The following is a 26,914-nucleotide window of genomic DNA, read 5'->3' on the forward strand; positions in this document are numbered from 1 at the left end:
CGTGATAAAAAATGTCAATTAATACGAAACCATTAATACGAAATGTCAAAAAAAAATTGAATTCTTGTGGCATTGAAGTCATATAACAAGTAGCTTTAAGATAAAACCGCTAACGTTTTTATTTTTGGTTGCAGTAGGAAAAAAGAGGTCCTGTCATTACTGAGAATGACTTATTGTTCACAAAAATAAGCTCATGATTAGTTAATTTCAAAAAAAAATTCAAAGATTTATTTTCAAAGTCTTAACAGCCATTAGCTGTCCACTCAAAGCACTAGATAGTTTCACTTAATGCTCATGCCCATTATGAATCCTATTGCAATTTTAGTCATCGAGTTTATGCCCAGGATTTCAAAAATTTAGTAAAACCTCACAAAGAATATCAAAAATTCTTTTAAAATTACGAAAACTGAGATATGAATCCAAAAAAAGAGCGATTCCTTGGAAACGAAATTTTTGTTCATTGTGCTTCATTTGATTGTAAATGAGTTTTGTCAAATACGGAACTTCGATATGAAGGGTGACTAGTCTCTAGCTGACTCAAAAAAAATATGCAAATTTTTCTAAAAAAAAAAGAGCTCGCAAATCGAACTCGATTTTTTTTATAGTAAACTTCCCTATGAGACCAGAAATAGTTTTTTTATTGCCTTTCGTCTATTAGGAACAGATTTGTTTAATTTGTGGCGTGAAATATAATTTTGATTAAAATTTTCATAGAAAAAATGTTAATTCAACAAAAATTACGGTAAAAGTGAACAGAAGTGAACCGAACATCCCGTGTTCACATGAAACTTTAAATCTTAATAACTCCTCGAAACAAACTAAATTCAAAAAATCTTTTTAATTTCGAATTCTAATGAGCTTTTTAAAGATACCACTCACATTTCTCTACGATGAGTATATCGATCGGCCAGAATTGTCTGAACCAAAAAAAAAACATTTGAGTAAATAGTTCCTCCCCCCCCACAAGTGGGGTCGGAACAACAATAACGGTAGAATCATGCAAAAATACATTAAACATGGTAAATTGCTCTCGAACGATGTCTGAAGCAATTACTGTAGTCATGGGTCCTTTTTATGCAAATTTTCGGTTGTTCCAGAATGATCTTGTCTACTGAAATCGCGCAAAAACACAGCAATGATATACAAAAAGGCAATTAAACACGTGATAGTAACAACGCTTTAATGGAATAGTTACGATTTAATTAAACCCGACGATAGTTGCTAATTTTTTTCCGACCGACTACTGGATTCCAGAACAACGTTCCTTCGCTCGCCTGAGCATCTAAAGTCATTAAATTCTTGTACGATGATTAACATGTAAAATACTGGTAAACATTCCTGTTAAAAAGCATGGTCTTAACAGATGTTGCCGGAAACGTGCACGTGCGAGACAACTATGCATTTTTAACGAAAGGCAATTTTTCAATTTCCCTCATTGATGATCATGGCCACCTTTTAGATTGCCTTCGGCAAGCAAGGAGACCTCTGGTGGATCTGAAAAGGAGCAAGAGAAGAAACAGCTGAAGAGTGGCTCCGTGTCAATGAGTGTGGACCTTGAGGATGACCCACACTGTCTGCCCTCAAATGCAATTGAGAGAAAACTGCACAAGATATGGCGGAAGGTACATACTTCTCTAATATAATCTGACATGAGCAGCTCCTTAACTGCTCTGAAAATTAATCGCTGTCTTTTCTAGTTCTTGTTCTCCAAGCTGCGCTGTTTAGTTTCTATATATCTCCTTATTGCTGCTATCTTTGCTTTCCAAGTTGTTACGGCATAGGTGCCCCTATTTTTTTAAAAAATATGACCGGGTAACCCCCAGTCGTGATTGCATAACTCAGGTAATAGCATATGTTCTCAAACTACCCGGGTCTCATCGCATACGCAGAGCACTGGTCACTTGAATTTAAAAAGACAAGCTGTCACAAGTTACCATTATAAAAATTTGAGGTCACTTTTGATAGCTATCTTTGTGAACGAAACTGAAATTGGCAGTCACTCAATTTAATGATCGGAGTAATACGATGGTTTTTTTGTCTCAGGTGTTGCATTTGAAGACGATTGACGTGACTGAGTCCTTCTTTGACCTTGGAGGTCACAGTCTGGCAGCCACTTACATGTTGGAACAGGTTTACGACCAGCTCAATGTCGAGCTCAGAGTTCACGAGCTGTTTCAGTTCCCAAGCATCGTCGAGTTGGCCAAGGTTAGAAACATGGTTGAGTCATGGTTCATGCATTTATCCTTTCACTTCAAAATTTTAAAGAACTGAAGTTAACTAATAACCACATTAACTCTGGCATATATGATGAGAATCTGAAAAAATGAAGTAATTTAGCCTTTAAATCCATTAACGCAATATCTTTAGCTTTCAAAATTAGAGAAGATTATAGAACTCACAGCCCTGCGCGACTCAGTGTCATTGCAATTGTTAGGTGTCAACTACTTGTTGGGTCAATTTATGAAAATACCGTATTCATTAAGTATTTGGTTTGAAAAGATTGTCGATTTCGTTTTGTTTGGGGATTGACTGCAGCCGATCATCCGTAATCGAACTTATAATTTTGACAGGCAACATTTTTTGTTAACATTACTTTCAAAAGAGGTCCGTATACAAACTCCACTGTGCCCCATAAGCTTTCACAGCGTTTCATCCAATTACCAAAAAAAAACAGATGTAATGGCAATTATGTATGTAATTCTCAATCGGTATGCAGTCGCTTATGATGTAGTGGTATGCAAAACTTATTTTCAGCTGATAGAAAGCAGGAGGACAGGGACAAAGATAGACAGTGAGTTGTTCGAGGAGCTGGACTTGAATGAAGAGGTAGAGAAATATGAGCAGCCCGAGAGGAACTTTGATATGCAGCTCAGAGCATTCTGGAGGTCATTCTCACTCCTGGACACTAAGTGGAAGAGGGCACATGTACTACTCACTGGAGCGACTGGGTTTCTAGGAGGATTTATTCTCCAGGTAAACATCACACTTCATATTGGAGCCCAGATACAAAGTAATTAATTGCTCTCAAACGAAGTTTGTAGCAATTATATTAGTCCTGTCGGTCATTTTTAATAGCCGCACAGCGATAGCTGGGGCTATTATTGGCCTAGGCTTCTCTTTGTTTTTTTACGACTCGAAGAGCAGTATTGGTTTTCTTAAGGTTTTCTTTTACCGGAAGTACTATTCGTTCAGACGACGTTTTGACCGATAAGCGAAAGTGAGTAAAATTGCCGCGGAACTAATTTTTTCTGGGCGAGAGAAGTTTTTTGATCATGCGCAGCGTTTAGTGAATGAATTTTTGACTTTGAAAACTAGTTTTTGACTGAATGGCGCGTAAAGATATCCGTTTTTAGCCGTTTTTGCGTCCAAGGTGCCAAGTTTTTTGCTTGTAACTTGGTTTTCAATTCGATGCTATACTGAAATGTAAACCTTAGAAATTGATACCACAGTGTTTTGCAGAGCCTGAAAATGCGTTTGAAGTTCAAAATTGCAACACATTTCTTGATTTTGTAAATAACTTTGTTTTTTGTCTAGTAATTTCTTCATTTTATGATCTTTCAGCCGTCTTTTTCTCAAAAATCGGTTAATGCAGCAACTTTCTTTTTGGTAATTTATATACTCAACGCCTCTTTATACCTCGATGTAATTTTTTTTATGAAACTGTACATATACTATTCCGATTTTGATAGTTTTTTTTCTAATTTTTCAGTTTTTTTATTGCATTTTGATTTTAATTACTAGAAACAGGTTTTTTGTCCGACAAGATGGACTTTAGATTTGGCTCAATAAAAATTCAATCAATTTTGGCGTTAAGTTTTTAAAAAAAACTGTTAAAATTTTTCTTCATAAATGCAGTCTCAAAAAATTATTGAGCAGTTTTTTTGCAAAATATTTCGTAGGTTTGAGTTTTGCTTTTATTTTTTTGTTTTGTTTGGGAGGATGGATTATTTTCGCGGATAACTCGTTGGCTTTTCTGTGTCTCGAATGCTGAACAATGAAACGTATTGGTTTCTTTTGATTTTTTAATTTTTCTTTCTAACTTTCAAAAAGCAAGAAGTTGTCTTTTTGTTAAGGTATTCCTTACATTTTGTCCATTTTCTTCAGATTCTATTTTATAATAATTTAGTTTTGTCCTGGCATCTACTTTTATATTCGCTATATTGATTTTTTCAGTTGTTAAAATCTGTTTGATTTCAGCATATTCTTAGATTTTTGTCAATCTTTTGGTTTGCAAATGATTTCAATCTTCATAAGCAGTACTGAGAGTTTGATAGAAAACTTTTCCTAATATTTCCACTCGTTATTTTCTGTTTATTGTAATTTCCTTCACGAGTAGGTATTGTTCTTAAACGATTTTTTGACTTTGATTAATGTTCTGATCTTTGAGTCTTTTCTGATTAAATTAATTTTTGAATAAGTATTAAATCATGTTATCTAGAGTATATACATTAGGGAACAAGTATTTGTTGTTTTTGTCTTAATTGAAGTGAATTGAAATCTAATTGTTCCGTTTTTCTCATTTTTAAATTTCAGCATTCTTATTTGAAAAATTTAATTTAGTTTCTAAGATTATTATCTGCCGTTTGCTTTTGCGATCTTTTTTAGATTGGAACCTTGATTTATTCGAGAGCAATTGATAGCCCTGTCAGTTTCTTCAAATTATCAGTGCTTTGACCATTCTAACAATATCGGACTTTTTTAACTTTACCAAAAGTTTTCAATAATGAAAAATTCTGCTGCGTCTTGTTTCTCTTTGTGACAATGGTATAAAATTCACCAATTTTTAGATCAGACCTGGGTAGGTTTTGAGTTAATGGTTTAATACATAATGTAATGGCTTGAGCTGCAATTAGGGTTTTTTGTTGAAGTTTTGATGCTTCGAGTTGCTACCGGAATTCTTCCTGCTGTTTTTTTTTCCGTCATTGCGATTTTTGTTACGACCATATGACGTCACAACCACTTCAAATCTGCTTTTTCTTCATTCTTTCAACTGCAGTGCGGGCTCATTCGTCGCTCTTATTGGAGTGATTTTTTTGTTCATTTGCGTGATTAAATTCTTGGTCACACTTGACTTATCTCACTCACAAAAATGACTTCCTCACCTGAAAATTGACTTTTATTTACTCTAAGTCAAAGAGATAAGTTCAAATGGGTGTGTGTGTCACTCTAAATGGAGGTTATTAGAGAGCAACTAAAAGAGGCAGCATAAACTTATACAGATTTTTAATCAAAATATAACATATCAGCCTTCAATGAAAGGGCGAATTTTTTTGGTCTTTTTTTACTTCTTTTTTTTGAGACTGCAGATCTACGAAGCTATTGCGGCTATTTTCTGGCAATCTGCCAGCAATGTTTTTTGCGATTCTTTGCATAACCATTTTTTCGTCTGACGCATTTGATTTTTCGTCCTCAAAAACGGGATAAACAGGCAGCGCCCAGCGGTAATTAATTGCTCTTAGAGCCTTTCTGTTCACTAGTCTTCCAGTATGCGATTCACAGAATCTGTTTTTAAGACTGATACTTATTGGCTAAGGGCGGTTCTTAGAGATTGACTTCCCCCACCCTTGCATATGGCATCAAAGGTCTGACTCTGAACTATTGATCACTTCTTCAGGAGCTGTTGCTGCGAACCCAGTGCAACATCTTCTGCATTGTGAGGGATGCTGGCCACGGGGTATCAGTTGAATCCCGACTGAGACGCAGACTGGAAGAGGCAATGATCATGCCACCCCAGGATGGGAAACAACCTAGCGAGACTCAAGAGATAGTGGCAGACGCTTTTGACAGTCGAGTCACTGTCATCAAAGCTGATCTCTCACTAGAGCAGCTGGGCGTCGATGAAGAGACTTACAATATGTTGCAGTATGAAGTTGACATCATCATACACGCAGCTGCACAGGTGACAAACAAACATAAAGCAACGCTATATCAGGAATCATAGAAAACGTAACAAAAGAAATTTGTCTCAATACACTAATAGCATTCATGTATACTAAAAACAGCTGTATACTTTTGACAGATTGAATAAAGCAATGCCAAGATGCAGAATAGAAAAGGCAAAAATGAAAGACATAACTCAAACAAAAGAAATAACAACAAATAGTAACAAAGTTGATCAAAAATTGCCACATAGATTTAACATTAAAAATGTAAGCAAGATCATTATAAAACGCTGTCCACAAATAACGTCACGTCCACGTTCATAGATAAAAAGCTACTGTTCTGTTCAGGTGAACTTGGTTTACCCTTACACTGCGTTGCGTCGTGCAAACGTATTTGGCACTCAGAATATTATCAAGTTGGCAGGATCTGCAAAGATCAAGCCTCTTCATTATATTAGCACTAACGCAATTTTCCCTGCACGTCCTGGATTCACATACAAGGAGGAAGAGGACTTGGATCAATATGCCAACGATCTCACTGGTAAGGTTCCCTCTTAGCGTGCAGAGAATAGAATAAAAAATAATTAACATACCGAGGCATTCAACCGAACTAATAATAATCACAAATTGTTATAAAAAATTACATTCATTGGTGTACACAAAAGCACTAAAAACATGCAAGGAGCGATCGGAATTGAACCAGTCTTAAAAATCTCATACAAATTTGTTTTCTACATTTCGAAAATAAGCTTACTACATTTTGAGAGCTCATGTCTTGACAACACTTCCTTGCAACAAACCAACACAAAATATGGCTTGATTGAAAAATATTTCTACATTAGAATTCCTGACCTCTGTTTTAATAGAAGGATACGGTCAATCCAAATGGGTTTCTGAGCAACTGGTGTGCCGCGCACGAGAACGAGGGTTCCCGATTGTTGTGTACCGACCAGGCAACATTGGAGGAGACTTCACCAATTGCTATTGGAACCCGCAAGACCTGAATCTGGCCCTACTACAGGCAATCACTGCCACAGGTTGTGTGCCCAGTGCTGAGTGGGTTCTGGAGGAGACCCCGGCTGACTATCTGGCTCGATTCATTGTATGTTGCATGCAAGACATCAGAGCTGTTAATGGCAAGACATTCAACTTGGTCCAACCACAGACATTGGACGACAAAACTCTCATTCAGTGGATGACTAACTTCGGATACAAATTGGAAACGAAACCAGTGAAGGAGTGGATTGAAAATATCATTTCTTGCAAATCGGCAAAACTGAAACCTGCGGCCAAAAACTTGCTGAAAGAGCTTAACAGCAGCAATGGGCTGTTTACTCTCGAAAGGACTAACTTCTCGGTGGAGGCAACTTGCGATGCACTCAAGATGTTTGGAATGCCGACGTACCCGGTGGCCGACAACGACTACCTTCAGAACATGTTCACAAAACAAATTCAGCGAAATATTCTCGAGCGACCTCCCAAGTCTCTCAGGTGGGTTGAAAACAGAACAATACATCTTTAAGTTATTGGATCTATTCTGTTTCCCCCCCCCCCCCCAGTATTTGTACGCCCTCCAGTAAAAAATTATATAATGTTATATAACACCACGTTAATATGTAAAAAAAATAGCACGTGCGCCTGGGGACGTAAAAAATATAAGCCTACTAAGCTGGAGGGGGGCAAAACAGAATAGATCCAAGCTATCTGATAGTTTAGTGACACCTTTTAAAATCAAATTAGCGCTTATTTTGTCTGGAGCACACATTATTAAGAGAAAATTTTTATCAAGAAATGCCTCAATAAGTCTGAAATGGCACAATACTCTCCAACATTTAATCTTAGTTAAGCGCCCCCGATGTAATGACAGTGGAATAACTCAACGATGAAAAAATTTGTTAACAACCGGAGATATCGGGTATCGCATAGAAAACGGTTTTTCCGGTTTTCCATCAGATTTTTTGAGATGGTATGGGTCCATATTGCAAAGTAACCGTTTGCGATTTTACTTTATTAACAACCGCCCGGACTTGAGTCTCAGATCATTTCAGCGCTCAACCAGCACATTTCAAGCGAAAAAATTTAATTCAGTTCTCGAACATTGAATCCCCAGAATATTTTAAGTTTTATTATGTTTCATATTGATTTCTTCGATATGATTATTTTGAGGCCGTAGAGGTTACCCAGACTCGACTTATCCTGTATAGTCTGAAAATTACTCATTCCCTGAAACTAAGTCTGAGCAGAATAATGTCATACTTCTGTAGGTAAACACCGGTAAACACTATAGCAGTATAAAAAATATATATATACTTACGCTAGTTTGTAGGAAATAACCATAAAGCCCACTAAACTTAGTGGTTACGACTTGCTACGCAAAGTGAATATGGTACAAGCACCCAGGCGGAAGATCGAGTTGCATATAAATCAAACCTTGTTGGCGGGAGTTAAGCTGAACATATTGTTTTTCATGCAGTACATTTGCTCAAAAATCAGGACTGGCGAGTGTAAATGGTGAAATGCTCAGACCACTGGCCATCCTAAAAAACAGAACACCTCAAGACTGATTCAGCGCTGAGTTGCTCTGCCACTAATCTCCGGGCGCAAACTGATAGCTGAGGCTGTATTTGGCCTTCTCTAGGTTCTTTTTTCCAAATCAAACAATTTTGCATTGGGGCGCTCTATTTTATTTACGCCTCGAAGTGGAGTTTTGTTTTTCATATTTGTTTGCTACTGAAAGTTTTATCCCTTCAGACTGCGTTTTGACCTAAAAGCAAAAGTGAGCGAAAGCTGCCGTGTGAACTAATTTTTTCTGAGCGAGAGAAGTAGTTTGATCATGCGCTGTGTTCAATTTTTGGGGATTATTTTTGGACTTTGAAAAGTGTTTTCGATAGAATGGCACATAAAGATGAAAGTTTTTAGCTGGTTTTTTTGTCTAATTTGCCCACTTTTTTAGGTTTTTGAAGTATTTAAAAATTTATCTTAAATTCAGTTTTAAAATTCTTAGATTTTTTGCAAATTATTTCATTTTTTCCCACCTTCAAGTTCTGCTTCGATTTTTTTTATCTGTACAAGTGGATGGCTATTTGTCTGTTCTAAGTCAATAATGCTAAAATATGGGTTGTATTTGGTTTCTTCATTTTAATTCTAATTCGAAATTTCATCTCAGGAATCAATAAATAGTCCTTTTGCATATGTGTGTCTCACATTGTGTCTATATTTTGTACGTTCTATCATCTATCATTACCCTAACAATTATATTTTTATTAGTTTTGCTTTTTTCATTTGTTAAAAAACTTAACCATTTTTGCTTTTTCCCATGTTTTTGTCGTTTCTTTGGTTTGCAACTGATTTCATTTAACAGAATGCAGCCTTGAGATTTTACTGAAAATATTCTTAAAAAAATTTGGCCGATTACTAATTTATGTTATTTCGGGGCCTCAGTATTAAATTTTACACCTGTTTTTGTCAATTTTTGTTTTGCATCTCTTTGGTTTCCAATTAATTTCTTTAAACAGAATGCAGCCCTGAGAATTTTCTGAATATCTTTTCGCAAAATTTTGACTGATTACTACTTTTCTTATTAGCGGGCCTCAGTATTAATTTTTAAATAACTTTTTACTTTTTGTTTTTTTTCTTTCTTTCATAAATTAAAAATTTGGTCTAATGCTTTGGATTTTTTCTATGATACATTTGATTTTGAATAGCTTAATATCATTTTGTCTGTTATATCTTCAAAAGAGGAAATATGATTTATATTTGTTTTAAATGCAGTGATTTGAAAACTCACTGTAGTGGTTTTTTGAGTTTTGCTTTTAGAATTTTTTTGCTTTTTGATAATTGAGATTAGTTTTTAAGATGTCTTACAGTTGTTTGCGAAGTTTTTTATTTTCAAAGGCCGGATCATGAGTTATTTTAATCCATTCCATGGCGCTGTTAGTTTTTTAGACTATCATTATTCCATCCTAAGATTATTTGACATTTTTAACGTTTCCAAATGTTTTAGTATAATGAAAAATTCCTGCATTTCTTTCTCGTGGTGACGGCGAAATAAATTTCATCAACTCTTAAAAGATCGAACAAGTTTGGTAAAGAGTTGATGGTTATACACAGAATGTTATGGTATCAGCTACCATTACGGTTTTTTTGTGAGGCTTTGACGTTTTGAGTCTTTTCTGGAGTTCCTTCGGCTCTGTTGTGGTGATATGATGTACCGAGTGGTTTTACGGCGTGATCTTTTGTCACTCTAACTTTTAAGTAGATTTAAAAAACAGTCCATTCACAAGATTTTGCTACCGCTATAAAGGTTTTTTTGTTGACATGCGGCATTTTTGCTTCTGTTTTAATTGATTTTTCCATTTTTTTCATGGATTTTTCTTCTAACGTTTTTATGTCAAATTTTTTAGTTCGGCCGATGAAAATTCTTTGAAGGCACGAGATAAAATTAGTGTGTGTTACCAACTGAAGGGTATTTAAGGGCAGCTCATGGAATCAGTGATACATTCAATATGTTTTAGGGTTTTAAAAAAGAACTTCTTTTTTGGTCTGTTTCTTTTAACATGTTTTTGAGACTACCAAAGCTAGTAAGGCTATTTTTTGTCAATATGCCAGCTAAGTAAAACGAACTGCTCATAACCGTTACTTTTTGCGGCGTTTGTGGCTATTTTCATGCAATCTGCCAGCTATTTTAAAAAATAAATAGCAGGTAAGTTTTAGAAATAAACTTCTAAAAAGATTCTAACATCCTTCAGCTTTCACAACTTTCCATTTGTTAATAAGTCAGGATATTTCAACCAGACTGAATGCTGAATTTAATTTAGGAATTTACAAATAAATTAAAAACCTTTTAGCTGCTAATAAAATGATCAACATTTAAAAAATTTTATCTAAATTATCCAACTAGATTACCTAATCAAATTTACACTTTAGAATCAATTATTTATTATATGAGACTTATCAGGCTTAGAAAGATAACTCATAGAAAAAAGTTGACCGTCGAGTTAAAAACTTTTAATTGTACTTCGTACTCCCATGCCCATAGTATGAGTTGGTGCAAGCAATGAAGCGTGCATAACAAATTCGACCTTTCTGAAGCGAAAAATATCATAACAACTTCAACATAATGTCCTCTGAAGGTATGATTAGTAGAGCAGTTTTTCAACTGCCTCTAAGACTAATAGTACAACAGCTGTAAGCTCCGGACCTTGTACAGCTAGCGCCGCTACTGACATGAACCTTAATTATTACCCCCTCTCCCATCCTAATAGTTCACTTGTCACTTTTTGATAAATGATCAAAGACCGAAAACAAGTGAGCACTGGAGCTCTGTTGGTCAAAAATCAATTTATTTTAGGCGTACAGCAGTACCTAGAAACCCCACTGCACCAGAAAATTACCAAGACAGACGCAAAATTGCTGTTTGAAATGCTACCAACAGAAACCGCATGAGAGTGACTCAATACGATAGACCCCACAAGAAATCCCAACCAAATTAAAGATTTTATAAACCAAATCACAGATAGTTGTGTTCATTTTAAATATTGACTAGAAGTAGAGGTTACCAATAAAGAAGAAGGTTAATCGATAAAAATTCATTTCTACCGTGTCAAATACGCTGTTGATAGGGGATGGCCTGAAAAAATTCCCGAAAGGCTAACAAACTCTGGCCAAATTGCCACCAAAAGAACAATAGAGCCGACGAAAAAAGAGCAAAAATACATTGGCGATGCCATATGAGGACTGCAGCACCCATCTCTAAGGCGCTACTAACAATGAAATTAGTAGCCTCGAAGGACAAATTAAAGAGCTTACCAGCCTAATTATATATAATGAAGCTAGCGCTAATAATTCAAGTCCTTTTAAAGGCCCCTAATGTAAAAAAGCGACCGTATAAAACATGCATTCGTAACTATTGCCGTAGTCATGGGTATGCCAAATCTATTTGCTCTAAATATAGCATTGATGATAGATTTTTAAAAAAAAAGATGAAAAGAGAAATTGCTGAGGAAAAGGAATAAAAGATCCTTCAACGGTGATTTCAAGAAACAAGCTAACACTAAGCCGTAATTCAACAACCAAAATTCCCTAAAAATAATAATAGTGAGATGAAAATCTCATATACGAAGATAAACACTATAACAACATTCGTACTAAATCATGAGAGCGAAAGTTTCCCCAAAATAAAGTTTGGTCCGCATGAACCTGATGCGAGACCACCAATGGTTTTGGTCCGCATGAAAATTATGCGAGACAACCTTATGAACATGATAATCAAAATTTTTAACGATCTCATCCAACTAATCACACGCCAAAAATATTTTGGCGTCAAATGGTATTAAGATCATTAACCCCGCTTTTCCCAATATCTCCACTGGGTAGAGGATCAAAATCAACAAACAGAATACTATGACCAAAGAGAAGATGCCAGTGCTTTCACAGATTTATTCCCTTTGACTTTCTAAAGTCTCCGGAAGTGAAAACAAATAGTAATACAAAAAACAAAGCTTACCTGAAAAAAATTTTTGCACCACCGAAGACATCAATAAAAAATAGTGGACTTGAAATTCAATATCTAATCAAAACAGGCTCGGCATGTACAATAATAAATTGTCCCACACTTTTGAAAATGCAAAAACTAATTCTTAGCATGAGGATTTTTGCAGCAATGAATCTCACAAAATCCTATAGCGGATTACAAATTCGCATGTTAGGCCAAATTACAGTAAGATCATACATTGACACTCCAAGAATGTGTGAAGCAAACCATACGGTATGGGTTACACAGGAAGGAAAGTCTAACTTGGTTGGCGTTGACTTCTGTCAGATTTTTTAAGGCTCTTCACTTGGATTTTCTGCTGAAAGATTAGACGAACACACAGGAACAACCAACTATTCTATACTGAATAACAAAAAAAGAAAAAAACACAGGTATCAGAAGTAGAAGCAATAATCTTGCATCAACAACTTTACATACAGGCATGATTGACCTACTTGCATAAACACCAAAAAACTGATTTTATTACCCTACAGGATCTTGTTTTCTACCGCACTAAAAACCAGTAAAAGAGAACTAGATTCTATTAGCACAGTCTGCACACAAAAAAAACACTACATAAACTAACAGAAAACCATCAGAATCACCCTAATACACCTCTGTGGGAAAAAAATTTTCCAACGTTTTGAACACGCTGTTGATTAGAAATGGCCTGAAACAAAACCGGCGGGGCTAAAAAACCCGGGCCAAATTGCCATCAAAACATTGACTTGGCTATGAGAGGACTGCAGCCACCGTCTGAAGCGCAAAGCTCATGAAAACAAGATAGAAAATCCGGATAAAACACGCGGTGATATACAAAATGAGCTCAATAACGAAAGACCTAACATTAACTGTTAGCACTCAGAGCACAATAAAACAAACAAACAATAAAATCAATAGCCTTGAAGTACAAATTAAAGAGCTTTCTAGCCTAATTAGAAATAATGAAGCTAGCGCTATTAATTCATGTACTTCAAAGAACCCAATGTAAAAGGGCGTCCAAATAGTGCACAATTTCGTAACTATTGCCGAAATTAAGGGCATTACATTTCTAATCGCTCTAAACATTGGATTGATGAAAAAAATAAAAAGTTGAAAAGAGCAATCACTGAGGAAAAGGAAAAAAAGCATCCTTCAGTGATGAATACAAGAAACAAAATAATAAGAACCCTTATTTCAATAACCAAAATTGCCCAAATAATACAAATAAGGAATATAGAAATTGCAAATACAAACACTATGACAACAATAATCACAAATCATATGAAAAAAATAACAAAATAACAAGTTTGGTGCGCATGAAACTGATACGACACAGTCTTATGAGAGAGAAAAACAAAATTTTCTCCAATCAAAATACTAATGTCGCCCCAATCACACGCCAACAAAGTTTAGACATTAATTTTTGGTTATTATGGTCAATAAAGCCTCTCTTCCCACTCTGTCCACCAGGTAGAGTATCAAAATCAACAAACAAAATACTATTAACAAAAAAACTTTGCCAGTGCTATCAAAGATATCTTCGCTTTGCAAAAATTATTCGGAAGTTAATACAAATAGAAATATAAAACCAGTTTAACAAAATATATTTTATTTCACCACAGAAGACATGAAGAAAAATATAGGACACGAAATTGAACATATAATCAACAGAAGCTCAACATACACAGTATTAAATTATTCCACCTTTTTCGAGATGACAAAACTAACCCCTAGAAGTTTTTTATAGCAAAAAAATATTTGACATTGATTTCTATCACACTTTCTATAAAGCTCTGCTTTGATACTACTGGTTTTGTGATCCATTATTAAGTCATGATACGCATAAATTTAGCATGAGCGATTGTAGTGAGTTTGCCTACTCAATACTCCATAACCACGAAGATTTCAATAATTGTTTTATGCTTAGTATAATTGTAAACTCAGTACAAAAAGCTGAGTCAAAAGACACTGACACGTGTATAAGTTTCACAAACCACGAAGAAAAGTCATTTTTCAATTGTTATATGGCTATTGTGCACACAGTTTCTAAGACTGTGTTATGATTAAGGGATGTCGTATGTCTTTGACTTGAGAAAGTTTGGAAAAAGCCAAAAGAAGTAAACGACCGTGAAGGAACACTACAAACCAAATTTATTTAAAATGCATTGCTCGAGTCTCGGACATCAAAACTTCAGACTAAATACTAAAGGAAAACATAATATCAAACGGACAATTTAGAGTGTCACAACGTCATTATTCGAACTCTGCAATATATTTTCGATGCAGAACATTAGATGTATAGCTATGCCAAAGACTGCATATGGATTGGACAAAATGGACTGGTACAAGATATGAGCGTTACTCCACAATGTATTTATTTCTTCGGTAATAAAAAATTTTGTATATATGAGTAATGCCAATAATAATCAAATGCCTACACAATACACAAAAATGCATCAGAGAAATAGATGGCCTTGTAGTTAATAAAATTGTGAACAAATAAAAAAAGACGATGTTGAAATAGCAACTGATTTCTCAAAAGATGCAAAAAGACCACGCAAACCAACAAATATAGTACAATTTTCTTAATTCGAAACAACTGATTAATAACTATTCTTTATTCATGAAGTTGTTCAAAGAGACCTCGAAAAACGACCAAAAAATTCACGTGAGAAATTATGCACACTATATCGAGTACCTAAAAATGATTTTTGACATCACACTAAACAATTTATTGGACAATGAGTTTAGGGTACTGCTTAATATTCGACTCCATGAGGATGAACACTCCAATCACAAAAAATGACATCTGCCGTACAAAAAAGCAATTTCAAAAACCTCTTGCAATAGACTTAGATTTCAAAAAGCAACTTCCATGCAAAATACCTCTATATATTAGAGATAAGCTAAAAACACTATTGGACGAGTTAATTCAAGATGGAATAATACGTTAACTAAATGAGCATAACAATCTAAATAGCTGGTTTGTAATCCCATTTTTTATTCTGCCTTAGAACGACTAGGTAAAACTTGTAATTTACGCCTGCTGCCTAAACTTGATTACAAATACAAATAACTCTAACTGGCCACTCTTGCCACTATAAGATTTAGTTCCACAAGTAAATGGAAAATATTTTACATATACTGATGTTTCGTGCGCTTATCATCAAGTAACTTTTACAAAGAGACTCAGTAATAAATTATCTGCATTGTAGGTGGACACACATTTCAGTTAAGATTTTGCGACTTAAAGCCACCTCCGAACTTCTTTAGCAAACTTATGCCTTATTCAATTGGACTTTTTATACAGAAAAAGCAAGCGACCAAAAATGCTGATGATACCCTACTTTAATCGCAGGATAAAGAAGAATTGTTCGCAGTATTACGCGGATGTCATGCGTTAATGCGTAAAGCAAATCTAAAAGCTCCGCCGGAAAAAAACAAAATTGAGCTTAAGTTAAGTAAAAATTCAGGGACATGAGATATCAATAGGGACACTTAGCCCTATCGCTTCACGAAATGCCGATATACAAAAATTAAAAATTATTAGAGCGATAAGATTTCATCAAAATTTTGTCATAATTTTTATATTGATTTTATATGATAAATTAATATACTAAACATCACACTTAAATCACTTATCATCAAACGATACCAAAAATGCCAGATGTTTGAGTTAAGAATGACACAATTTTCGAATAACTAGATTACCACCAGCAAATATTCGGTAAAATAAAAGCACAATTTGCTCATGATATTTCCGTCGCTATCACGATTCCGAAATATGCTTTTCGTATACACGCTGACTCACCTAATTTAGAGACTGGTAATATATTATTCAATCAGTTCTCCCGAAGGGGAAATAAATTCTTTGTGCCGTGTATTCGATAAAGAATAACAAAAAATGTCCTAAAAGCATAGCCAACTTAGCCGATTAATATCTGCACTACAAACTACGAAATCTACGTTATAGGTTCTCTTTTCCAAAAATAGTTATTTTGTGATCAAAGAACTATATTGTTCCTTAGCTCTCGCTTCAGACAGTTATCACATGAATTTATCGTGGTAGTACCAAGTTGTGCTTACTAAATTTCAGAATCTAAAGACAATACAAACTGAAGGTAAAAACCTTGCAGTCTTGTATTTTTTAGTAAAATAGTCCCACGAAGAAGCAAAAAATTCCAAAATGAACACTCAACAGTCCCAAAAGACATTTGCTTTGCAAATCGGATTATAAACGTATAAATTATTCAATACTACTCTGTGACAAAAAGAAAGTATCACTTTTTACAAGCTATCCGGTAATTGCACAAACAACCGGACAGAAAAAATACTAAATATAACCGACAAAGTTATATTTGCGTCGCCAATTTGTATTAATTGCGTCGTCAATTTGTATTGACGACGCAATTAATGATATAGAACAGAAACTTACTAAATAATACAACATTGCAGACTCGTTCTGATATGGACGGAAAACAAAACCAAACGTGGAAAATATTGTTAGGAAGTGTATCTACAGAAAAAATTGACATTGATATGTACAAAGACATCTCTGCAAAAGAACAAGCTATAGACGGCGGTCCTGATGACAAAAACTTATTAGATCTAAAAGGGAAATGTAGATATGTCATTGATACAAGAGCTAGAACAAGCGAAGATAGAATATAAGTAACGTACACACATATGTGACATTATAGAACCGAAAACTTTACATATAGAAATAACAACAGTATCTTGTGAGGACTGAAATGAACACAGTTTTAAAACATGCTCATGTAGACACAAAAATAATTGTGCGAAAAGAAAAGAAGATTCGATTTTAATAACTGTTTGCCTATGGCTAAAAGCAAGCTAGTAAACCCCAGGAACTAAAACAATTAAGCGTTCTAAGGAACTACGTGCGTACAAAAATATATTCAATCTCCGACTACTTGAATAACACTGTGACCCACTATGTTATAATTAGCCAGACGGAAACAATTTTTTTCTGATAGAAACATATGTGTTCCACTATCATTTTTTATGAAATGATTTGAGCTAGCACATATTAATTCGTTCAATGGACACCCTTGAGATAAAGGTACACTTAACAAAATCGATAGCCTCCTCTACTGGCCCGGAATATATAAATGGTCTACATTGCTTGTAGATGACTGTTCAGATTGCCAAAAGAATAATTTGGAACGAAGAGCCCGTAGAGCGGTGGGCAAAACTAGAAACAATACCATTTCACATCATTACACATACAACAGAAAGGGCCATTTAGAACATGTAGTAACCAAAATAACACATTCCTAGTTATAGTAGATAGGTTCTCTCGCCTTATACAAGTACAATCATCAAGAAGCGCTGATGCACCAGAAACTGTTATATTAATTGAGAAACACCTTACACCATTCGGAGTTCAAAAACAATTAAAACATGACAAATGTATCGAATTTTTAACTAATGATTTTGTGCATCAGACACACAATATCAGAATTAAAAGAAACCTACAATCTTCATACTCAACTTGGACAAACGGCAACTGTAAAGTGCTAAATAAGAAAAAGTTTTTTTAACGAAATTGGTTCCAACTTGGCTAGTCTCACCAGTAGATTTGCCATTTTCTTAATTATGCAATAAACAACAGTTGAGTATATAATCCGTGCGAGATAGTAGTGGTTATTAAACAACTTAATTTGGATTTCCCATAAACTTGGGTTGCTACGTGACAACAAAAAAATGTGTTTCAGAGTATTATAAAGACATTCTATTACATAGTCACTGTGGAAACTTGTAAAAAAAGAAAGTATACCAAAAAAGGACTTCAAAAAAAATTAGGAAAACATACACTCGCTGTTGGCAGATTACAAACAAGGCACAGGATTAAAGGAATAGATTTAGCTTAATTAAATTAATCAAATTGGTCCTAAAGGTTTACTAGAAAACCACGCTATGGTATAATTGAAATCCAAAAAGGTACTAGAGTTACGCTCTGGACCCTATACATTTAATAAACCAAGTACTGATACTACGTACAAAATTGTCCATGACTCGACTGACCAAAAGAAAGTAGTGTTTAGAAATGTCTAGTAGAATACTTTCCTAAAGAAAAAGTTATTACAGGATTATAGTACAAACTGTCCTGATTAACAAGCGTAATATTAGAAGTTAACCAGTAGTTAATCAACATGCTTAGTTTTTTGGAAAAATTTTTTAAACCAGAATATACGCATTGGCCTATTATTAACAACACAAATAATCAGGCAAAACAAAAAACATTGCCACAACCAGTTGAATACTCGAGCAATGTTCACGCGTGCCTGGGTACGCCTAATAGCTCATATAAAACAAATAGTGGGGACAATGAAAGCACAGCAGATATCAGGAATTAGTCCTCCAAGTAGTCCGCAAAGTTCTATATCTCATTACTTTACATTTAGCCCTTTAAAAAACGTCAAACACTAACTAGTAAAAATGAAACCTAACCTTAACTAAACATACTTTGATGTCAGACCGCAAAAAAACACGGCTTGAACATAAACGCCACGGCAATGCAATTCCATTGGATTTAATTCCAAAAGTTCAAAAGAAATAGTTCCTTTAAGAAAATTTTTATCAAAGATCAGAAAAGAGTAAAAAGAAAACACAGAATTAAAATTGTAAAAATTAGCTAAGAAACCGAGCCCTAGCAACTTTAATTGGTCCTATAATCTCTCGTGTTAGCGTTAAGTCTCTGAAAAAGGGCCCATGTCCCAGAAACGCAGCCGACGCATGCAATTGTTGAGCAACTATTGCTGTATTCGAGGTCAACCATACCCGTTAATGCTCATAGACGCAGTTCATTGCAGCTTCTTGGCACTCAGTGTTATGCGCTGTTAGTTTACGTGCGAACTAACTTTAACACAAATTTTTCTTACTGCTCTTTCTATTCCAAAACACAGCCCTTTCTATTCCCAAAAAACTTGTATTTTAGAGAAATTACCTCTTCCCTCGCCAATATTTCGAACACTGCACTGTAGTAAATTTCAGTCGTAGTAGTACTTCTGTTATATCAAAAAATGCTCCTGACTGCGCAACCAGCAGTGAAGACAATCCTTAATCAGAAGAAATCTCTTCATATAAAAAAATATAAACATATCAGAAACAGTGGGTTTGAATATTTGCACTATCATAATCCGTTATCCAATCACAGCTCAGAATTGAAATACGTTGTGCGAATAACCTCACTTTTTATCTTATTCTAAATAACGAAACGAAATTTTTTTATTCACCCATCCAGAGTGATAAAAAGCCGTTAGATGTGTTGGCCAATAAAAGACTGGTATTTCACAAAAACTATTGTTGAGAAAACCTTAAAGTCTCAACTAAATTATTTTGATTTATAACCCTGAGTCTTCAGTCCACCTATCATAATAATATTAAACTAAATCTTAAATTCAATACTAACATTGACACTTATAGATGACACTCATGATTGACACTCAGAAACACATGGATAAAGTCACTAAAACCTTTGTGATTATAGATTAGATTTTACTCATATCTTGTATCAGTTGTGAAAATCCCAATCTTTTAGATCTAAACAATGCCTGAGATTTAGCGGCCTCCCGCAATTCTTTATATCCAAAAACTGCAACATCTTTGAAATTCGCTCCTTGCAATCGATCGCAAACGGACTCTAATGAAACGTACTCACAAATCAAAGTTGCTCCCCCTCATATCAAACAGCAAGATGTCGAAAATTCAAAAATGAAACGAAAAAATTGTCAATTGTGTTTTCAGAGGCAAACTAGAAGCCACTATGTGTAAATCAAGCCACCAGAGCATAAGGTGGTATTGCGGAGTATTCGACGTTAATGCGATTAATGCAAAACGTAGCACAATTATAACAGATGTATACCTAACTCCAGAACAGTGTAGGAAAACTAGAATAACTAATAAGTTAAAAATCTACGGAATAAAAAAAATCCAATTAAAACTATTTTTGAAGATTTTCATTAAAAAATGCCGGTGCAACTTTTGAGCAAGCTCAAATGAATATGACGGTTAAGGCTGGGTATTTCTCAATACGTTTGAAACATATATGCAGGATAGAACTTTAAGTGTTAACCTGCGGGATGGTTCAGTTAATAATTGGAATAAAAATCCCCTACTCTGCACATTATCAAAAAGTGGTTGTCAAAATACTTCAACCGACCCCATACTGATACATGGCAGAAACAGAACAATAGTTGTAAGAAAACAATTTGAGGGCAAAATGATTAAATCAGGATATAATTTTTTACATTTTTAAAGGGTCAAAAAAACAAAGCTTCCATTTTCCAGGGATCATTGACCCTCAGTCTTTGTGTAATGGTAATGCTAAAACTTTTCCGTCGTCATACGAATAATTATATGTTTTTACGGGCGTATTTAATTTAAATACAGGAGAAGTTGTGGAACCTCTTCCAACTCTACATAGGATATCTAAATTTCCTGACTAAAATTCCGAACATTTCAGGAAGTTCGCTTAGTATCTCATGAACACAGATAGATTATGAAGCGCATTTAATTTTGTTATAGACCTAATATGGCTGAGTTTTTGGTTAATTAATATCAGATCTATGAGACTAATGGCAATGTAGCCTGGCTCTATTCTTGTCCTAATTTTTTCCCCATAACATGTCATGGATACTTGTTATTCTAGAAAACCTGTGTTAAATAAAAAATTAAAATTTAATCGATCCAGTTACCAGACAAATAATTACCGATGCTAAACAACAATAACTTTATTTTAAAAAAAACGCAAACTAATTTCTACTGATGCTTGTAACAACAAGCAAACTAATTTCAAACAAGATACTGGAAGTGATGATCATTGGATAGAATTAACTCCAAGCATACCGCAGTTTACGGGCCAGCATTATCTGCACCCAGAAATCAAAGACACAACTTAGTGTTAATAAATTTTAAAAAAGAGCAAAATATTTTTTTATATAAGAGACGACATGATTGCATTTTAGAGAGGTGTTGCTTTAATTTCTGAAATGAAAGATGCAGAGCAGGAATTTGCTTGTGCACTTTTAGTATTTCAACATAACAAAAGCCTGCCTAGCGGTAGTAGAAACTACTATAAAACAAAAGCATTATATAGACATATCAGTTGTTACATAATCGGTATATAAAAGCCTTTGGCGGAATACAATATAATTTGGACCAGTGCTGGAATTCATTAGCTGTTTTCATTTTTTTTTCAAATTTGTAATTGAACTTGTAGTTTGCATCATTCGGGCAGTAAAAATTAATAAAAATACAGCAGCTGCAATGAGTTTTGTAAAAATGGTACTATCAGGTCCTTCTATTACACTATTTCAATGAAAGGTGACTTCTTTAATTCGTATTGAAAAAAATCAAAAAAAATGAACCCTGTCAAAAGAAATAAATTTTTATCAAAGATCAGACAAGAATAAAAACAAACTACAAAAACTGTAAAAATCCTATATCAAAATTGTAATTTTTAGCTAAATAACCAGCCCTAGCATTTTTAATTGGTATTATATTCTCTCGTATTAGAGTTTAGTCTCTGAAAAACCGCCCACGTCCCAGAAAAGCAGCTGACGCAAACAATTGTTGAGCAGCTATTGCTGTCTTTGGGGTCCACCACAACCACCAAAGCTCATGTACGCAGTTCACTGCTGCTTCTTGGCCCTCAAAGCTAGGTGAGGTTAGTTTACGCTCGGACTAAACTTAGCACAAAATTTTCCTACTGCCCTTTCTTTTCCAAAATACAGCCCGCTCTATTCCAAAAAAACTTGATTTTATGGAAACTACCTCTTCCCCAACCCATATTTCAAGTACTACACTGTTGCAGGACTTAAATTAGAATGCTTGCTCAACTCGCAGTGAAGAAAATTCGTGTTCAGAAGAAGTCTTATTACATGAAACAAAACAGAAACATATTAGAAGCAGTGAATACTAAAATTTGCGCTATCATAACGGACAAAAATTTGTTATCCAATCAGAACTCAAAATTAAACTACGTTGAGCGAAAAAATAACCTCACTCTATATATTAACCTATACAAAGAAACTAAATTTTTTTACTACCCCATCTAAAATGATAAATAGCCGTTTGGTGTATTGGCCAGTCAATGACTGGTATTTCACAAAAACTATCGTTGAGAAAACTTTAACTAAATTATTCTGATTCATAACTCTTAGTCTTCAATCCACCTAAAATACTAAATTAACAAACTAATTTTTAAAACAAATACTAACATTGACACTTATAGGTCACACTCAACGTTGACACTCAACAAACATATGGATAAAGTCTCTAAAATCTCTGTGATTAGAGTTGAAATTTTGCATATATCTTGTAACAATCGTGAAACTCCAAATCCAGATCCAAGCATTGCCTGAGATTTAAAAAACTCAAACAATTCTTTGCATTCAAAAACTGCAACCTCTTCGAAGTCGCTTTTTGCGACTGTTCACATACGGACTCTAATAAAACAAGCTCACTAATCAAAATTGCTCGCTGTCATATCAAACAGCAAAATGTTGAAAATTCAAAAATAAAATGAAATAATTGTCAAAAGTTTTATAAGAGGCAACTTAGAAGCCATTATGTGTAAAGCAAGCCACCAGAAAATAAGGTGGTATTGCGACGTATTCGACGTTAATGCGATTAATGCAAAACGTAGCACAATTATCACAGACAGATGTAGACCTAAATCCAGAACAGTGTAGGAAAACTAGAATAACTAATAAGTTATAAATTTACGGAACAAAAAATCCAATTAAAAATTTTAGAAGATTTTCATAAAAAAATTCCGGTGCGAATGTTGGACCAAACTCAAACGAAAACGACACTTAAGGTTGGGTAATTTTCAATACGTTTGAAACATAAATGCAGGATAGAATTTTAAGTGTTAACCTGAGGGGTGGTCCAGTTTAAAACTTCCGTCGCCATACGACCTATTATATAGGTTTTTACGGGCAGATTTAATATAAATACAATAGTGGCCGCAGAACCTCTTCCCACTTTACATAAAATATCTAAATTTCCTTACTAAATTTCTGAACAAATCAGAAGTTCACTTAATATCTCACAAACAGAGATAGAAAATGAAGCGCATATAAAATCTAATTAAGACTACTATCAGTACGAGAATTTCTGAGAAGTACAACTCTCCGAGATAAATACTATACAGCAAATTTGTGAGCTAGAGCGTTTACTAAAAAATACACACAATGCATTTTTGTGTCTCAGCCCAAAGCTTGCTGGTTTTCGGTTAATTAATAGCAGATCTATGAGACTAACAGCAATGTAGCCTGGCTCAAACATTTACCAATGCCAAACAACAATAACGTAACAACAAGCAAAGTAATTTCGACTGATGCTTGTAACAAAAAACAAACTAATTTCAAACTAGACATTGGAGGTGATGATTATTGGATAAAATTAACCCCAAGAATAATCCAGTTCACTGGGCCAGCTTTATCTGCACCCAGAAATCAAAGATACAAATTTGTTTTAATCAATTTTTAAAATAAACAAAACTTGATTGCATTTTGGAGGGGTGTTACTTTAAATTCTGAAATGAAAGTGGCAGCGCCAGAATTTGCTTGTGAGGTTTTAGTATTCGACATAACATTAGCCATCTTAGCGGTTGTAGAAACTACTATAATACAAAAGCAACATATAGACGCTTTTTTCTTGACAGTTTTTACATAACCCGTCTAAAAAAGCCTTCGGCTGAAAGCACTATTACTTAGACCAATGCTGAAATCCATTAGTTTTTTTCATTTTTTTATTTCAATTTTGTAATTGAACTTGCAGTTTAATCATTCGGGCAGTAAAAATAAATAAAAATACAGGAGCTGCAGTGATTTTTGAAAAAGTGGTACCATCAGCTCCTTCTATTACACTATTTCAATCTGAAGTAACTTCTATAATTTGTCTTGACGAAGAAAAAGACGAATCCGATCATCTGGTACAAGCTCCAACTTATAAATAGCTCGTTATAAACATCTATCAATCTAAACAAAGTGAGCTACGAGCAAATAGACAAGAAAGAGAAACACAATCTGACAATCATTATTTTCTCACTTTTCCATTTGTTTACAGAATCAACTCATTAGGATTAAGAAATTTTTGCATTAAAGTTTTAGATTACAATCATAAAGTAAGACTTCCTCCTTCCCGCCTTTGGAGACCTAATGGATTCTCAGTCACCTTCGGAAATGATGCCAGTTGATATACTAGAGCTGTGTTTGTTGTAATCAATCGAGCAGCAAGATCAGCAACAAAAAGATCAGCAACATTGAGACAGACCAGGAACGAAAAGACCAGCAACAACAAGGGCCCACATAGCTACAGGTTCAACAGCCAACCGCAATCATACTACCCCAGCCAATTACGATCTACGATATGATCAAAAAACAAATCAAATCCAAAGAATTTGATTTGTTTTTTTCAAGCGCCAATTTCAAGGGCCGCCCGAAACGTATGCAAAACCATACAAATATATACAAATTAAAAACATACAACACGAAAACTTAAGCTTATGGGGCGAAAAAGTTTGAGAATGACACGCAAATACTTGGAGTGCCATTTCATCTGTAACTGCCAATTTAGATAATTTGGAAAATAACTACATACTCAAACTAAAAAAGATTTCCTTTAAAAAACATAAAATATTTATCACCTTCAGCAGCTCAACGTAAGCCTGCTAGGAGAACTCAGAGACAACGTAAATGGCGGTTATCGTAGTGGTAAATTTTTTTCGAAAATTTGAGCTCGCAGGAGGAGTGAAAAAATTTGAATAACATTTATACTTGGTATCCGATATCCTAATATTTAAATTTTTTTATTTGATTTTATATGTTCGTCTTTAATGCATGTTTGTAAAAATTTGAGTCAGTTTTTTCATTTTATCACCATTAAGAACAAAGTCGGGATGTGTGAAGTGCAAGTTATGCATTATATCGGATAAAAAAGACACAGCTGAACTGAACAAAGTATGCAATTACGGCATTCAAGAAAAGAACGATGCAATTGGATAAACCACTCAGATTTTGTCAAACTTTCAATGGACATTTTAAATTGTTCTTTTTTTGCTATCAAGACAACGGCGAATAATATCGCCAATCTTCAGATTGAAATGAATTATTCGTTCATAAAAACCATATATAGCATAGCAAATTGTTCAACAATTGAATTTAAAGTTAAGAAGGAAGTTGAAAAGTTTTAGAAATGATTCTAAATCAATTGTACCCCCATTCAGCTTTAACATATTTTAATTTGTTATTAAGTTGATGTTAGTTCTAGAATTTAGTTCTCGGCCCGAGTCAAACTGAGTGAGTCCCAACCTTGAGTTAGCAATTTGCAAATGAAAAAAAAAACCTATTAACTGCTAACTAAATGATCAATTTTTAAAACTTTTAAACATCATCTATCTAATTTACTTAGTCAAATTTACTTTTGGAATCATTACGTAATTTTATGATACTTATCAGGTTTAATAAGATATCTCATACCAAATGTTCGAACATCGAGTCAGAAGTTTAGGATAAATTTTGTACTCCCGAAGCCCTCAGAATAAAATCAGTTTAAATATGTTAAGAGTTACGCTTGATGTCGCCACAAATTTGTTTTCGTCTAACTGAGTATTGAGCTTTCACCTAATATAACAACTAAGACAACAAAGATCAGAAAAAAATTGCCTGAAGATGAACTCAAGGCAAATAATCGCTTTATTTTTTTTAATACTAGAAGCCTCAAATTCTTTGAACATGAAAGAACGGTAAAGCAAAAAATTGGTCTCGGAGCAAAAAGTTTTTGAAACGAATTTTAAATGGGACTTCTTTATGTTTTTTGTGTTTTTTTTCTCTTCTTTTATTTTTCTATGGATGCTTTTGAAGCTGTAACAATATTTCCAACTTCAAAAGTAGCGTAGATTTTAATAGACTGATTGAAGCATTGGGTAGCTAATGTTCTTTACCTTCAGACTGTTTTTTTTATCTTGAGATTGAGAGTCTGCATTATTTTTTGGTACTTCTTGTTGTTTTTTTAAATTGTCGTTCAGTCGCGTTAGTGAAAGGAAATTCTAAGGAAGACCATTTAAGTTCTAGCTATACTTATGTTAACCCAGAAAAGTTGTTTATATATTAGTTGAAAGAATTTACGCCTTTCACGTAGAAGTTTGATAGATTTCACCAAAATTTTTAGATTTAATCACAATTTTGTTATTTTGTCTTATCACTGAGACTCAGTAATGGTAGGCCCAACTGGCGTTCTATGAAGTACTAGATTGTGCACTGCAAAACTTTTTATTGGAAGCTAGGAATTCTTGTATCCAAAACTATAATTTGAAGAACTTTTAAAATTATGTGACTTTTTCTTGTGTTTTTGTTAGCCTGTAAAATAGTATCGTTAAATTGAGCAACGTTTCCCTTTGAAACAATTTGATTTTTATTTTAAATAAAGACTATTTTTTGACAAAATCTGATTTTTGAACTAAAAAATAACAAACCAGAAAAAATAA

General features: G+C 34.2%; 1 protein-coding gene across 4 annotated transcripts in view; it reads left to right on the forward strand.

Moving 5' to 3' along the window:
- Nucleotides 1-26,914, forward strand: part of LOC142358577 (uncharacterized) — a 124,352-nt gene that overhangs the window by 54,001 nt on the left and 43,437 nt on the right. For all 4 annotated transcript variants that reach the window (XM_075409997.1, XM_075409996.1, XM_075409994.1 and 1 more), the window contains 6 exons: nt 1,460-1,622; nt 2,044-2,205; nt 2,755-2,973; nt 5,615-5,899; nt 6,231-6,423; nt 6,749-7,373. In XM_075409997.1, coding sequence (XP_075266112.1) covers nt 1,460-1,622; nt 2,044-2,205; nt 2,755-2,973; nt 5,615-5,899; nt 6,231-6,423; nt 6,749-7,373 — 1,647 coding nt within the window. The remainder of the gene's footprint in view (nt 1-1,459; nt 1,623-2,043; nt 2,206-2,754; nt 2,974-5,614; nt 5,900-6,230; nt 6,424-6,748; nt 7,374-26,914) is intronic.

Source organism: Convolutriloba macropyga, chromosome 2, assembly GCF_964194025.1.
Source record: "Convolutriloba macropyga chromosome 2, txConMacr16.3, whole genome shotgun sequence".
In the NCBI taxonomy this organism is placed as follows: domain Eukaryota; kingdom Metazoa; phylum Xenacoelomorpha; order Acoela; family Convolutidae; genus Convolutriloba; species Convolutriloba macropyga.